This window comes from Microplitis demolitor, chromosome 6, assembly GCF_026212275.2.
Source record: "Microplitis demolitor isolate Queensland-Clemson2020A chromosome 6, iyMicDemo2.1a, whole genome shotgun sequence".
In the NCBI taxonomy this organism is placed as follows: domain Eukaryota; kingdom Metazoa; phylum Arthropoda; class Insecta; order Hymenoptera; family Braconidae; genus Microplitis; species Microplitis demolitor.
The window spans coordinates 2641278-2653764 of record NC_068550.1 but is presented as its reverse complement, the minus strand read 5'-3'; the positions used below and the strand labels follow the sequence as shown (position 1 = coordinate 2653764).

Below are 12487 nucleotides of genomic sequence, written 5' to 3'. Positions count from 1 at the left end.
TTAATGAGCCAAGTTGAAGGCAGCCATGTTAACTGATCACGTGACACGAAAGACAACCAGGACAGAGGGAGCAACTAGTCCTGGTCTTGGTGAGTGAGGTGATGAAGTGAATGCGCCGGGTCAGATTAGCAGAAAGTCCTTAAAATTAACGCGTGTGTTAATATAACAGTTTTTATTTAAACAAACCATTTAATAAACTATTTAAACAATTTAGATAAATTGATTTATTTTAAAATGGATCCACGGAGACTTACGGAATATTTACGTGCCACGATTGATCCAGCACAACAAAAAGAAGCCGAGGATCAACTCAACCAGGTGAGCCGCCCCTGAAAAACGTGCTCGCGGGTTATACCCTAATGCACTGGATTTCATCGACATGTGGCTTTATATTAAGCCATTGCTTATTATTTTATTTCATTTTGTTTTATTTATCTTGATCAATATCTCATATCATGTTTTTGTTTTATTTATTTTTAGCTCGCGGCAATTTTCACTGGATTTTACTTTTTTTTTTTATCACCAAGAAATAGTCCTACAATTTAACGATGATATTTTAGCTTCACATATGCATATTATCAAATAACTATTTCATTTTATTTTATTGCTGAATAATAATGATCTCATGCGATGTATTCATTATATTTATCGTAACCTTAGCTTTATTTTTGTTTTTAATTTTAAGCCTCGACTTCCTTATATATATTTTATTTTTTTTTTTATTTTATTACTATATGTATAAGTACTTGCTTGTACCATCCTAAGTACTTAGATATAATAAATTTTTATCTACAAATGGACTCAACTTGAATGAGATATACTATGACTAACGTTTCATTTAAATTATCTGTTTAATAATAATTATTATTATTTTTTATTTAAATTACAGATTCACAAAATTATTGGTTTCGCTCCTACACTTCTGCAAGTGATAATGTCGGCGGAGGTTGAAATGCCTGTTCGTCAGGCAGGTAATTATCGCAATTGTCGCAGTTAAAATTTACCGGGTGATGAGAACTGATTTAATTGAAATATTTTATTTTCCAGGTGTTATTTATTTAAAAAATTTAATAGTATCTAATTGGGCTGATCGGGAGCCAGAGAATGGTGTGGTACCATTTAATATTCATGAACAGGATCGTGCAATGATACGTGATTCAATAGTTGATGCAGTGGTTCACGCACCGGAACTCATAAGAATTCAATTGGCGATGTGTATTAGTAACATTGTCAAACATGACTTCCCGGCACGATGGACGCAAATTGTGGATAAAATAACAATTTATTTACAAAATCCTGACCCAACTTGCTGGCCTGGCGTTCTTTTGGCGCTTTATCAACTCGTTAAAAATTTTGAGTACGTCTCAATTATTAAAAAAAAAAAAAATATCAATTTGAATACATTTAATTAATTCATTAGTTTTTTGTTGTCCAGGTACAAGAAACCTGAAGAACGGGGACCACTAAATGAAGCAATGACACTGTTATTTCCAATGATTTATCAACTGATAATAAGACTACTACCAGATCCATCAGAACAATCTGTTTTACTCCAAAAGCAAATTTTAAAAATATTTTTTGCCCTGACTCAGTATTCATTGCCGTTGGATTTAATCTCCAAGGAGTCGTTTTCCCAGTGGATGGATGTTATAAGACAGATTGCTGATCGTCCAGTGCCACCGGAGACAAATAACCCCGACATTGATGACGACGAACGGGCTGACTTACCATGGTGGAAATGTAAGAAATGGGCGCTACATATTTTGCATCGTGTGTTTGAAAGATACGGAAGTCCAGGTAATATTACCAAAGAGTATAAAGATTTTTCCGAATGGTATCTACGTACATTCAGTGCTGGTATTTTGGAGGTATTGTTGAAAATACTGGATCAGTATCGCCGAAAAATATTCGTATCACCGCGCGTGATACAGCAATCAATAAACTACATTAATCAAGGAGTAAGTCATGCTTACTCGTGGAAATTCCTCAAGCCACACATGTTTGAAATAATTCGCGACGTGCTGTTTCCTATTCTGTCATATTCGGCTTCTGACGAAGAGCTTTGGAATAATGATCCCCATGAGTATATACGTTTGAAGTTTGATATATTTGAAGATTTTGTATCCCCTGTGACAGCAGCACAGACACTTTTGCACTCTGCTTGCAAAAAACGCAAAGAAATGTTGCAAAAAACGGTACAATTTTGCATTGAAGTTCTGACGAGCGCGAATGCTGATCCACGTCAAAAAGACGGTGCTCTACATATGGTTGGTAGTCTCGCTGATATATTATTAAAGAAGACAATGTATAAAGAACAAATGGACACGATGCTTATGACATATGTATTGCCAGAATTCAATAGCCCTCATGGTCATATGAGAGCACGTGCCTGCTGGGCGTTACATTATTTCTCAAAAATAAAATTCAAACAAGAGCAAATTTTACTTGACGCAACTAAAATGATTGTTCATTTATTATTAAACGATCGTGAGTTGCCAGTTAAAGTTGAAGCGGCCATTTGTCTCCAGTCGCTGTTGTCATCACAAGAAAAAGCACAGAAATTTGTCGAACCCATGGTTAAAAATATAACACTCGAGTTATTGAATATCATCAGGGAAACCGAGAATGATGATCTGACGAGCGTCATGCAAAAAATTGTGTACACGTACACCAAGCAATTGATGCCAATAGCCGTTGAAATTTGTCAGCATTTAGCAACGACGTTCAGTCAAGTTCTTGAGACTGATGAGGGTAGCGATGAAAAAGCTATCATGGCAATGGGTTTGCTAAACACAATAGCTACTTTGCTGTCTGTGATGGAAGATCAGCCAGAGATAATGGCCCAATTACAGCCTACAGTACTCCAAGTTATTGCTCATATATTTGGTCAAAGTATTATTGAATTTTACGAAGAAGCTCTTTCACTTGTTTATGATTTAACCGGTAAATTTATTTCCGAAGACATGTGGAAAGTACTCGAGCTAATGTATCAGTTATTCCAAAAAGACGGGTTTGATTATTTCACAGACATGATGCCAGCACTTCATAACTACATAACTGTTGACACACCGGCATTTTTATCTAATGAAAATCATATTTTGGCGATGTTCAATATGTGCAAGGCCATTTTAACTGGAGATGCTGGTGAAGATCCAGAATGTCATGCTGCTAAATTATTGGAAGTCATCATTCTGCAGTGTAAGGGACATATTGACAGCTGTATACCACCACTAGTACAGTTAGTTTTAGAAAGATTGACACGAGAAGTTAAAACATCCGAACTACGGACAATGTGCCTGCAAGTTGTTATCGCTGCACTCTACTACAATCCAACGCTGTGTCTACAAGCTATGGACGGATTACAAGGACAACTGGGACAATCAACAGAACCAATCGCATCACATTTTATAAAGCAGTGGATCCATGACACTGACTGTTTTCTCGGTTTGCATGATCGTAAACTTTGCGTATTTGGACTTTGCACGCTGATCAGTATGGGACACTCCAGACCGCAGGCTGTTAACGAATGCGCTCAGCAAATCATTCCTTCGTTGATACTTTTATTCGACGGTTTAAAACGGGCGTACGCTGCTAAAGTTGCTGAGGAAGATGACGACGATGGTGATGACGAGGAGAGTGATTTAGAGGAAGAAGTTTTATCCTCAGATGAAGATGAAATTGATGACGCTAGTCAAGAGTATCTTGAAAAATTACAAGTTAAAGTTATACGGGAATCAGGGCAACATGGTTACAATATAAATGCATCGATACAAGATGCCGATAGGTCTGACGATGAGGATGACGATTCTGACTTTGAAGCTAATGAAGAAACGGCACTCGAGTGCTACATAACTCCTCTTGATTTTGATGAAAATAATCAAGACGAATACGTCGTCTTCAAGGAAGTTATGCAAAGTAATTATTTATTTAACTCATTAATTAGAAATAATTTGTCGGATATTTTTTACGGTGTTTACTAATAATACTTTTATTGTTTTTTAGACATTGAACAAACTGACCAAGCGTGGTACGTAGCTTTAACTGGTCATTTGACAGCAGAACAGCAAAAAGCCCTACAGGAAGTAATACTGCTTGCTGACCAACGTAAAGCGGCCTTAGAAAGTAAACGAATCGAGCAGAGCGGTGGTAATTATCCAATTTATTTAAATAAATCATTTTTTCTTCACCATACCTCCACCGAAAGTTTAGATTCCTGCCCTGTTTAGACGGAAGAAATTCGTTCTTTTATAAGGAAACGATAAAAATTAGCACATGTGCCATTTTTCCCACAAACAGAGGCAAAAATTTAGACTTTACGTGGTTTGGAATGTCCTAATTTCCTCCCTAGGTGTATAATACACTATTTTTGAAAATGAATAAATAAATGTTTTTTTTTAAATTTCAGGTTACGCCTTTCACTCACAGACTGTACCCACATCATTTAATTTTGGTGGGAAGCCTCCAGGTCGATAAAAAAAATCGTCTATGTGTTTTTTAGATTTTTAGGTAAACAAGAAGTATAAATAATAATAAATAAAAATAAGAATACAAACCTATGATTAATTTCAAATTAAATTGACTAAAAATTATTCACTTATGGCACTTGTATCATCGACCACTTTTAAAAAGAAAAGAAAGAAAAAAAAACCTAATTATATTATGCATTTTCTATTTACTATTTTTATGTAAAGTGAATAACTGTACATTGCTATATAAAAAATGAAGAATGAAATCTTAACTCGACTACGACGTTCCAAATATCTATGACAAAAAAAAATTCAATTTATAAAATAATCAAAGTTGAAATTACTTTTGTACAATAATAACAGTTATAGATTTATTCAAGAGTACACTTGTCCAATCTAAAACCTCAGAACATATATTTATTTACATAAATATGTTTTCTTTTTTTTTGAATATTACTATAAATTATATATTTTTCATGCTTATACATATAAATATTTTTTTTTCTCTTTTCATCAGTATCTTTTATATTATAAATAATAAAATAATGATTTTGAGAGTAATTCAATTTTATTAACATAATTTATATTGACACTTATTGGGAAAGTAGGAAATTTAAAATTCTTAACATTTGTTAGTTATTTTAAATGTTGAAACAATAATTTTCGATTAAGTCCCGCCGAGAAAATTTAATTTGTAATATTTGTTAATTAAAAAAAGAAAAATTCTATATAACGTTGAATACAACAAAGTGAATTTTTTAAAATACTCAAAACTACTTTATTTTTTATCTGTACTTGTTAATTTTTCGTCTTATTAAAAAAAAAAAAAAAAAAACAATAAGTACCTGGTTGTGTTAAATTAATAATAGCATGTAGTAAAAAATTAATTATTTATAGTGAGGATGTAAAAAAAAATAACTTCGGTACGATGTGCAAATGACATTCAATTTTTTTTTTTATTAATAATTAATACATAATAATGCAGTCCATAAATACTTTTATGGGTAATGTATTATTATTATTATTACGAACGAGACGATATAAAGCGACAGAAAAATTAATTATTAATTACGTATAAAAGATTTCCATTATCTCGAGTCGTTTTAAATTAATGGAGATCTTTTATGATCCTGAAGTTAGCAGACGATTCTTTAATTTTTTTCAAACTTCAATTACAAAAACTAAAAATATGAACATGTAGAAAATTAATAAAACTATAAGTGCAATTTTTTTAGTAATTTATCGCTCAGAAAAATCTCAAAATAATTAGACGTCAGCTAACTTCAGTATCATGATCTTTTATATATTTATTTATAAAAAAAATCATAATAATGATCAAGTGCTCATCAGCATGATCACAAGATTATTTTAAAATGAAAATCCACTAAATTATTCGATAAATAAATTGGATCTAATAAACTACCAGCTATCACACTTAGTATTAATTTAAAATACAATTTCAATCACTTGTTTTTTAAATTTATTATCATTATTATTTTATTAATTATCATCATTCTCAATATTTCTTTATACATAAATCTCCACGACTTATTATTTTTAAATATCAGTAAAAGTAATTATAATTATAATAATAATAATAAAAAATAAATCGAGTTTAAAAAATCGGATGAAAGTGCTTATAAAGTAATTAATTAATTATTTATTTAAATTGTCCCAGCAATTATACGACAATTACGATTATGTCTAAGATGTTATCGCGGACATTGACATTCAGTAGTCACAAGACTCACTTATAATTAAATTAATTGTTTATTAAATATTGGTAAATATATTTATATATTTATAAGTAGGATTTTATTTTAATTTGACAAAAGCAGTCTAGAGTAATGGACTAAAATGTCATAAAGAATCGCAATTTTATTTTACAAACGTGGTTACCTTTATTGTTACTTATTATTTATTTTTTTTTTTTTTTAAATTAATAATTGTTCTCATTAAGGGCGCACAAGTAACAAGTAAATTAAAATAAAATCTTTGTTACGTGGGCGTCCATTATTATTAATCCACCGTTATTTCATTATTTTCTAGTAGCAACTTTCAGTGAGATTGCGTGATAAATATATTCATAAACTTGGAAAAAGAATGTATCACTTGAGACATCGTTCAAAATAAAATGATCCCACGTACCCACCTCTCATGGCTTTTGTTACATTTTGTTCAAAGGCTCGTCGGTTTGTTTGTAAAACTTCAGCTGCATCTTTATTCAATGGATCTTCGGGATTGGGTTCCTGTTTATAGAAAATTAAAAAAATTAATAATAATTTATAAATTATCTACAATTAAGTACCCGTTTGCCAGATCCATGATAAATCTCATGTATAAAATTATTTTACAAGATTTTTTATTTAATATTAAATCAACTGCCATCATCTGAATATACTTTTTTAGCGCTAAAAAATTCTTTTTTTCTGTGTAAGGTAAAAGACCTACTCGATCACTCCATGTATCTGTATAGATATATATAGTAAAATTCAAATAAATATAGATATACAAATACATGCGTAATCGAGTACTAGTTTCCTGATCAGGTACTGGGTCTCTCACCTTATTGATCAATTAAAACAAATTTTAAACTTTTACATAGCGTAAAAATATATAAAAATAAATTTCCAAGGTACTGAGACTGATAATTTATTGGATTTATAAAAAATCCACTAGATTAATATGATAACTTGAATACCAAAAAAAAAAAAATTTACCAAAAATAGATACTGGAGACCATAAACAATAGAGTTAATAGTGAGCACTGGTTTCCAATCTTCTCTTAAAATATTTAAACAAACATTTCCCTCGAGATCAATGTTTGGATGATAAACTTGCGTTTCACATTTAACCTTTGGTGGTTCATGGGGATAGTTTGGTCCAACCTTAAAACTAAATGTGAATTTGCCACCTCGATAAAATCCCTGTAACAAATAAACAAATAAATTATAATTTAAATTAAAACAGATAAACAAAAGTAGATAGCAAATTATTTATAACATCACCTCATCTGGACAAATAATTAATTTAAAATTTAACAAATCATCAGGGTCAGGAAATTCCGTCCCACATGTTTTGGGTAAATTCAGTTCGTTTATGTCTAAAAAACAACGAGATAAATTTAATAAATCAAATATTAAAATAAAATAACAGTTAATAATAAAATAAATAAACCTTTTGTGATCCTCAATTGCGCAGCCGATGCTTTCTTTTGACTACCTGGTTTTGGTGATTCGCCATCTTTCTTGGCTTGTTTCAACGAAAATAATTTAATCATCTTAACCTTTACCTTTCTTCTATTTATATAACAATACTAAATTTAATTTTATAAATAATTTAACATAAATTAAACGAGTTTATCACTCATTAATAATAATACAATAAAAAAATATTATTGTTTCTATCACAATAAGATATAGCTATTAAATGTTGGTATCAATCTCTTGTGTTGTCTGTAATGTGCGTCAGTCACTCTTACGACCTTGACTAGTCTCCCGGAATACGTTGTCCATCCATATTGGTGCACTACGGACCCGGAGTTTAGTTTTTTCCCGTCACTTCAGACTCCACGTATTTTTGAATTTGAAAATTTCATATTCATAATTTTTTAAATTAATATTCAAATTTATTCAAAATTTTATTTGCAAACCTTCAAATAAATAAAACTTATTGTTTGTTTTTTTAAAAAAAAATTAATCCAGAGGTTAAATTTTAAAAAATTTTTGTTACTGAGAATTTAACTGAAGTTACTTTCAAAAACCCGAGAATGTAAATTGATAAACGGGTTTTTTAAATCGTTTCCGTGGTAACGAAGGTGACATACAAACAACATTGTTATTTAACTTTAAATTATAATTCACGTTTGATTATTACTCGATATTATTATTGTTATTAAAAATTAAAAATTTAAATGTTTTAAATAATATTATAAATTAATTAAAATAATGAGAGCCCATCTGAGATGGGTGGATAAAGTCCAAGACAAAAACGAGCAGTGTATTTATGACCTGTGTTTCAATCCTGACGGGTCGCAACTACTGGTAGCTGCTGGACAGCAAGTACTTGTTTACGAAACTACCAAAGGCGCTTTGATCCAGCCATTGAAAGGCCACAAGGACATCGTCTACTGTGTATGCTATGCTAGAGATGGTAAAAGATTTGCTTCAGGTGGTGCTGACAAGTGCGTGATAGTATGGACATCAAAGCTTGAAGGTATACTGAAGTACTCGCACAATGACGCGGTGCAGTGCATGAAATTCAATCCTGTGTCTCACCAGTTGTTCAGCTGCTCGATATCCGACATAGCTTTTTGGTCTAGCGAGCAGAAAGCTGTGCAGAAACACAAATCCGGTGGTCGCGTTAACTGCTGCGACTGGACCAATGATGGTCAGTACTTGGCAATTGGTCTGGCTGCTGGTTACGTTTCTATCAGGAACAAAAATGGAGAGGAACAGTTACGTATTGATAGATCTAACGGCTCGCCTATTTGGAGCGTGTCCTGGTGTCCATTGCGTGATGATACCAATGTTGACATCCTCTGCATTGCTGAATGGAATGGGACTTTGTCGTTTTACACACCAGCTGGACAGCAGATCGGAAGGGAGAGATCTTTAAATTTTATACCATTGAGAGTTGTCCATTTTCCTGAGGGCCAGTATCTGTTGGTTGTTGGTAGCAATAGGAAATGTTTGCTGATGAATCATGAGGGAATACAATTAACTGAAGTAGGAGACATTCATACGTCTTGGATATGGAGCTGCGCTATTCATCCCACCTCTGGTTACATCGCTCTTGGATGTCAGGATGGTACGATAACTTACTTGCAGCTGACCTGGAATATCGTACACGGTCTGTACGGAGACCGGTATGCGTACAGAGAAAATATGACTGATGTTATAATCCAACACTTGATAACTAATCAGAAAGTACGAATCAAATGTAAAGATTTGATTAATAAAATAGCTGTTTATCGTGATAAGCTAGCGGTTCAACTGCCGGAGCGGGTCATTATTTATGAACCCTCTGGTACTGCTGATGGTATGCACTATAGGATACAGGAAAAATTATCTAAAACAATAAATTGTAATTTGTTGGTTGTTACGTCTAATAATTTAGTATTGTGTTTGGAGAAACGATTACAGAGTTTATCATTTACGCAAGTTGTTGAACGTGAGTGGGTGTTGGATAGTATAATAACATATATTAAAGTTGTCGGCGGTCCCGCCGGCAAAGAGTGTTTGATAGCTGGTCTGACAAGTGGACAAGTAATTAAAATATACTTGGATAATCCATTTCCTGCGCACTTAACTAAAGTTGATGGTCCGGTTTGTTGTCTGGACATCAGCTCGATGAAAGAGAAGCTGGCGGTGGTGAGCGAGAGTGGAATACTCTCGGTCTATGATCTTTACACTGAGCAAAGGATTTATGAGTTCCATGACGTGACTAGTGTCGCGTTTAATAGAGCGTTTGAAGACATGATGTGTTTTTCAGGTCGCGATTACTTGACAATTAAGGTTGGAGATTTTCCAGAGTACAGACAAAAATTGAATGGATATGTTGTGGGTCACAATGGGTCCAAACTCTACTGTATCAATGGCACGAATATTGTTACGGTAGATATCCCGTTGTCGGCTACAATGTATCAGTACTTGGACACAGGAATGTTCGACGAAGCCTATGCAGTTGCTTGTCTAGGTGTCGCAGAGTCTGACTGGTTATCTTTGGGAACTTCAGCGCTGGATAAATTACAACTGGGCATTGCACACGCGGCATTCGCGCGGTTGAAAAAATTGCGGTACATTGAAGTAGTGATGGAGATTGAGGATAAACTCAAGTCTGGTGAGTGGGGACAAGAAGCTTGCATGGCAACTGCTGCTGCGGCAATGGGAAGATTGAGAGAAGCTGCCAAACTTTATCAGCGAGCTGGATTACAACAGTGTGCTCTGGACATGTACTCGGATTTGAGAATGTTTGATATCGCGCAGGAGTTCATTGCTACGGGTAACAGTCATGATAAAACTGCACTGCTGAGGAAAAGAGCCGAGTGGGCAAAAAGTCTTGGAGAGCCTCGAGCAGCCGCTGAAATGTTTCTTGCAGCCGGTGATGTCGAACGTGCTATAAACATTGTGTCTGAGCACGGGTGGATTGACATGCTGATTAAAATTGGAAGGCAGCTTGATAAAGCTCAGCGTGACAGCCTGTACACGATTGCCAAAAAACTCCGCGAACTAGGAGCCACTCACGGTGCCGCTGAAATCTTCAGTCGTCTGGGTGATGATCCAGATGTTGCTGATGTTTTGGTGGACGCTCAAGCATGGCCAGAAGCATTTGAACTCGTCGAACGAAATCCTAAATTAAAGTCACGAGTTTATGGTCCGTATGCTCGCTGGCTCGCGGAGACTGGACGTTTTTCTGAGGCTCAAGAGGGTAATTTATTTAAAATTTTTTTTTTTAGACTAGTTTATTTATAGAAAAAAATTTTTAGCGTTCCAGATGGCCGGGCAAACAGAAGAATCAATAGCAGTATTGACTACATTAGCAAAAAATTCTGTGCTGATGAATAAATTTCGGGACGCTTCTTATTTCTACTGGCTCTTATCTCAATTGAGTTTAAACTTGCCGAAGAGTTCGGAAGAAATCAAAACTATGTTTCAAGAGTACTCTGATAAAGCTGATATATATTACACGTATTATGACGTTTATAAATACATGGTAAATACTTAACAATTGAATAAATTAATCTATGAGCTGTATTTTAAAAAATTAATTGTTGAACTTTTAGGCAGAACCATTTACTTCACTGATGCCAGAGGCTTTGTTCAACATATCAAGATTTTTGTTAATGAAATTACAGGGTACCCGTATGACCAACATATCCATGATAACAATAATTTACTCTCTTGTAAAACAGGCGCGAATACTGGGAGCAAATAAATTGGCAATGCAACTGCTGGAGCGGTTACGAGGAATGAGAATTCCCGATAACTTACAAGCGCAAGTAGACATTGCGACTCTGGCCGCACGAGCCCATCAATACCAAGATCCTGAAGAATTATTGCCACTGTGCTATCGCTGCTCTACATTCAATCCCCTTTTACCTGCCAATAATTATCCGAGTAATCGCTGCGTTCAATGTAATCTCAAGTTCCATCACTCGTATATCTCTTTTGAAGTACTGCCGATCGTTGAGTTCGAACTGGAAGACGGAATCTCGAATGAGGAAGCTAGGAAACTTATCGAAGAGCCCATGGCTATTCCGGATGACGCTGAAATAACTGAAGACCAAATGACTATTGTTACTGACCACACTGATCTGTTCACTGCTCGTCTAATTAAATATGAGGTTTGTTAATAAAAGATGATATATTTATTTATAAATTTAATTTATTTATTTAAAATCAGGATAAAGCTGGAGGGTCCACGATAAAAGTAGGACGGAATGTTTTAATGAGCTTGGAACCGTACGAAGTATTAATTGTTCCTTGGCCAGAACCATTCAAAACGAAATACTACAGAAGAATATTAACTGATGTACCAGTTACTTACTGCAGCTCATGTTTAAAAGTAAGAAATTTATTATTTTAAATTAAAATTCTGCTGATCCAAGTTTTTACTGTAATTTGAGTACATCATGACCTAGTTGACGTAAATCTACGGCCGTAATAGAAATTCAAGTTATGAAAAAAAAACTTTAAGGACAAAAGTTGATTTCAATCTGACAGTCACGAGAAAAAAATTTAACTTCCAGACTACAAATTACCATCAAGTTTTTGCAGTCATCTTATTTCGGTTTTAGATTTCCGTCCACTTTTATGAGACAGCTAGAGCTCTGCTACTTGACAAATACTAGAAAAATTTATTAAATTATTATTAATATTTTTTTTAGTTATTTCAAATGGAAGATTATGAGATTGCGTTAATACGAAATGGTCACTGTCCGTTCTGCCGATACGCAAATGCATCAATAAATTAATAATGTACCTGACCAATCAAAATGATGCAAATATTAAATTTTATAC

At 33.7% G+C, this 12487-nt stretch overlaps 3 protein-coding genes across 4 annotated transcripts; 2 read left to right on the top strand and 1 right to left on the bottom strand.

Annotated features, from left to right (window-relative positions):
- The first annotated feature begins 67 nt into the window (after nt 1-67).
- LOC103579157 (importin-7) lies at nt 68-4840 on the top strand. 2 transcript variants are annotated; one of them, XM_008560472.3, is made up of 6 exons: nt 68-318; nt 890-971; nt 1048-1357; nt 1421-3915; nt 4003-4146; nt 4406-4840. In XM_008560472.3, the coding sequence occupies exons 1-6, from the start codon at nt 235-237 to the stop codon at nt 4471-4473; spliced, it is 3183 nt and encodes a 1060-aa protein (XP_008558694.1). In that variant the 5' UTR covers nt 68-234; the 3' UTR covers nt 4474-4840. The 2 variants fall into 2 exon arrangements, with proteins under 2 accessions (XP_008558694.1, XP_008558695.1); XM_008560473.3 differs by having other exon boundaries at nt 69-318; nt 1436-3915.
- Nucleotides 4841-5929: 1089 nt separating this feature from the next.
- On the bottom strand, nt 5930-7933 carry LOC103579156 (NEDD8-conjugating enzyme Ubc12). The gene is made up of 4 exons (XM_008560471.2): nt 7644-7933; nt 7475-7569; nt 7187-7393; nt 5930-6715 (listed from the first exon to the last, which is right to left on the bottom strand). The coding sequence occupies exons 1-4, from the start codon at nt 7744-7746 to the stop codon at nt 6575-6577; spliced, it is 546 nt and encodes a 181-aa protein (XP_008558693.1). The 5' UTR covers nt 7747-7933; the 3' UTR covers nt 5930-6574.
- Nucleotides 7934-8015: 82 nt separating this feature from the next.
- LOC103579153 (intraflagellar transport protein 122 homolog) lies at nt 8016-12445 on the top strand. Its single transcript, XM_008560467.3, has 5 exons — nt 8016-10895; nt 10954-11180; nt 11251-11811; nt 11871-12032; nt 12355-12445. The coding sequence occupies exons 1-5, from the start codon at nt 8414-8416 to the stop codon at nt 12439-12441; spliced, it is 3519 nt and encodes a 1172-aa protein (XP_008558689.1). The 5' UTR covers nt 8016-8413; the 3' UTR covers nt 12442-12445.
- Nucleotides 12446-12487: the final 42 nt, after the last annotated feature.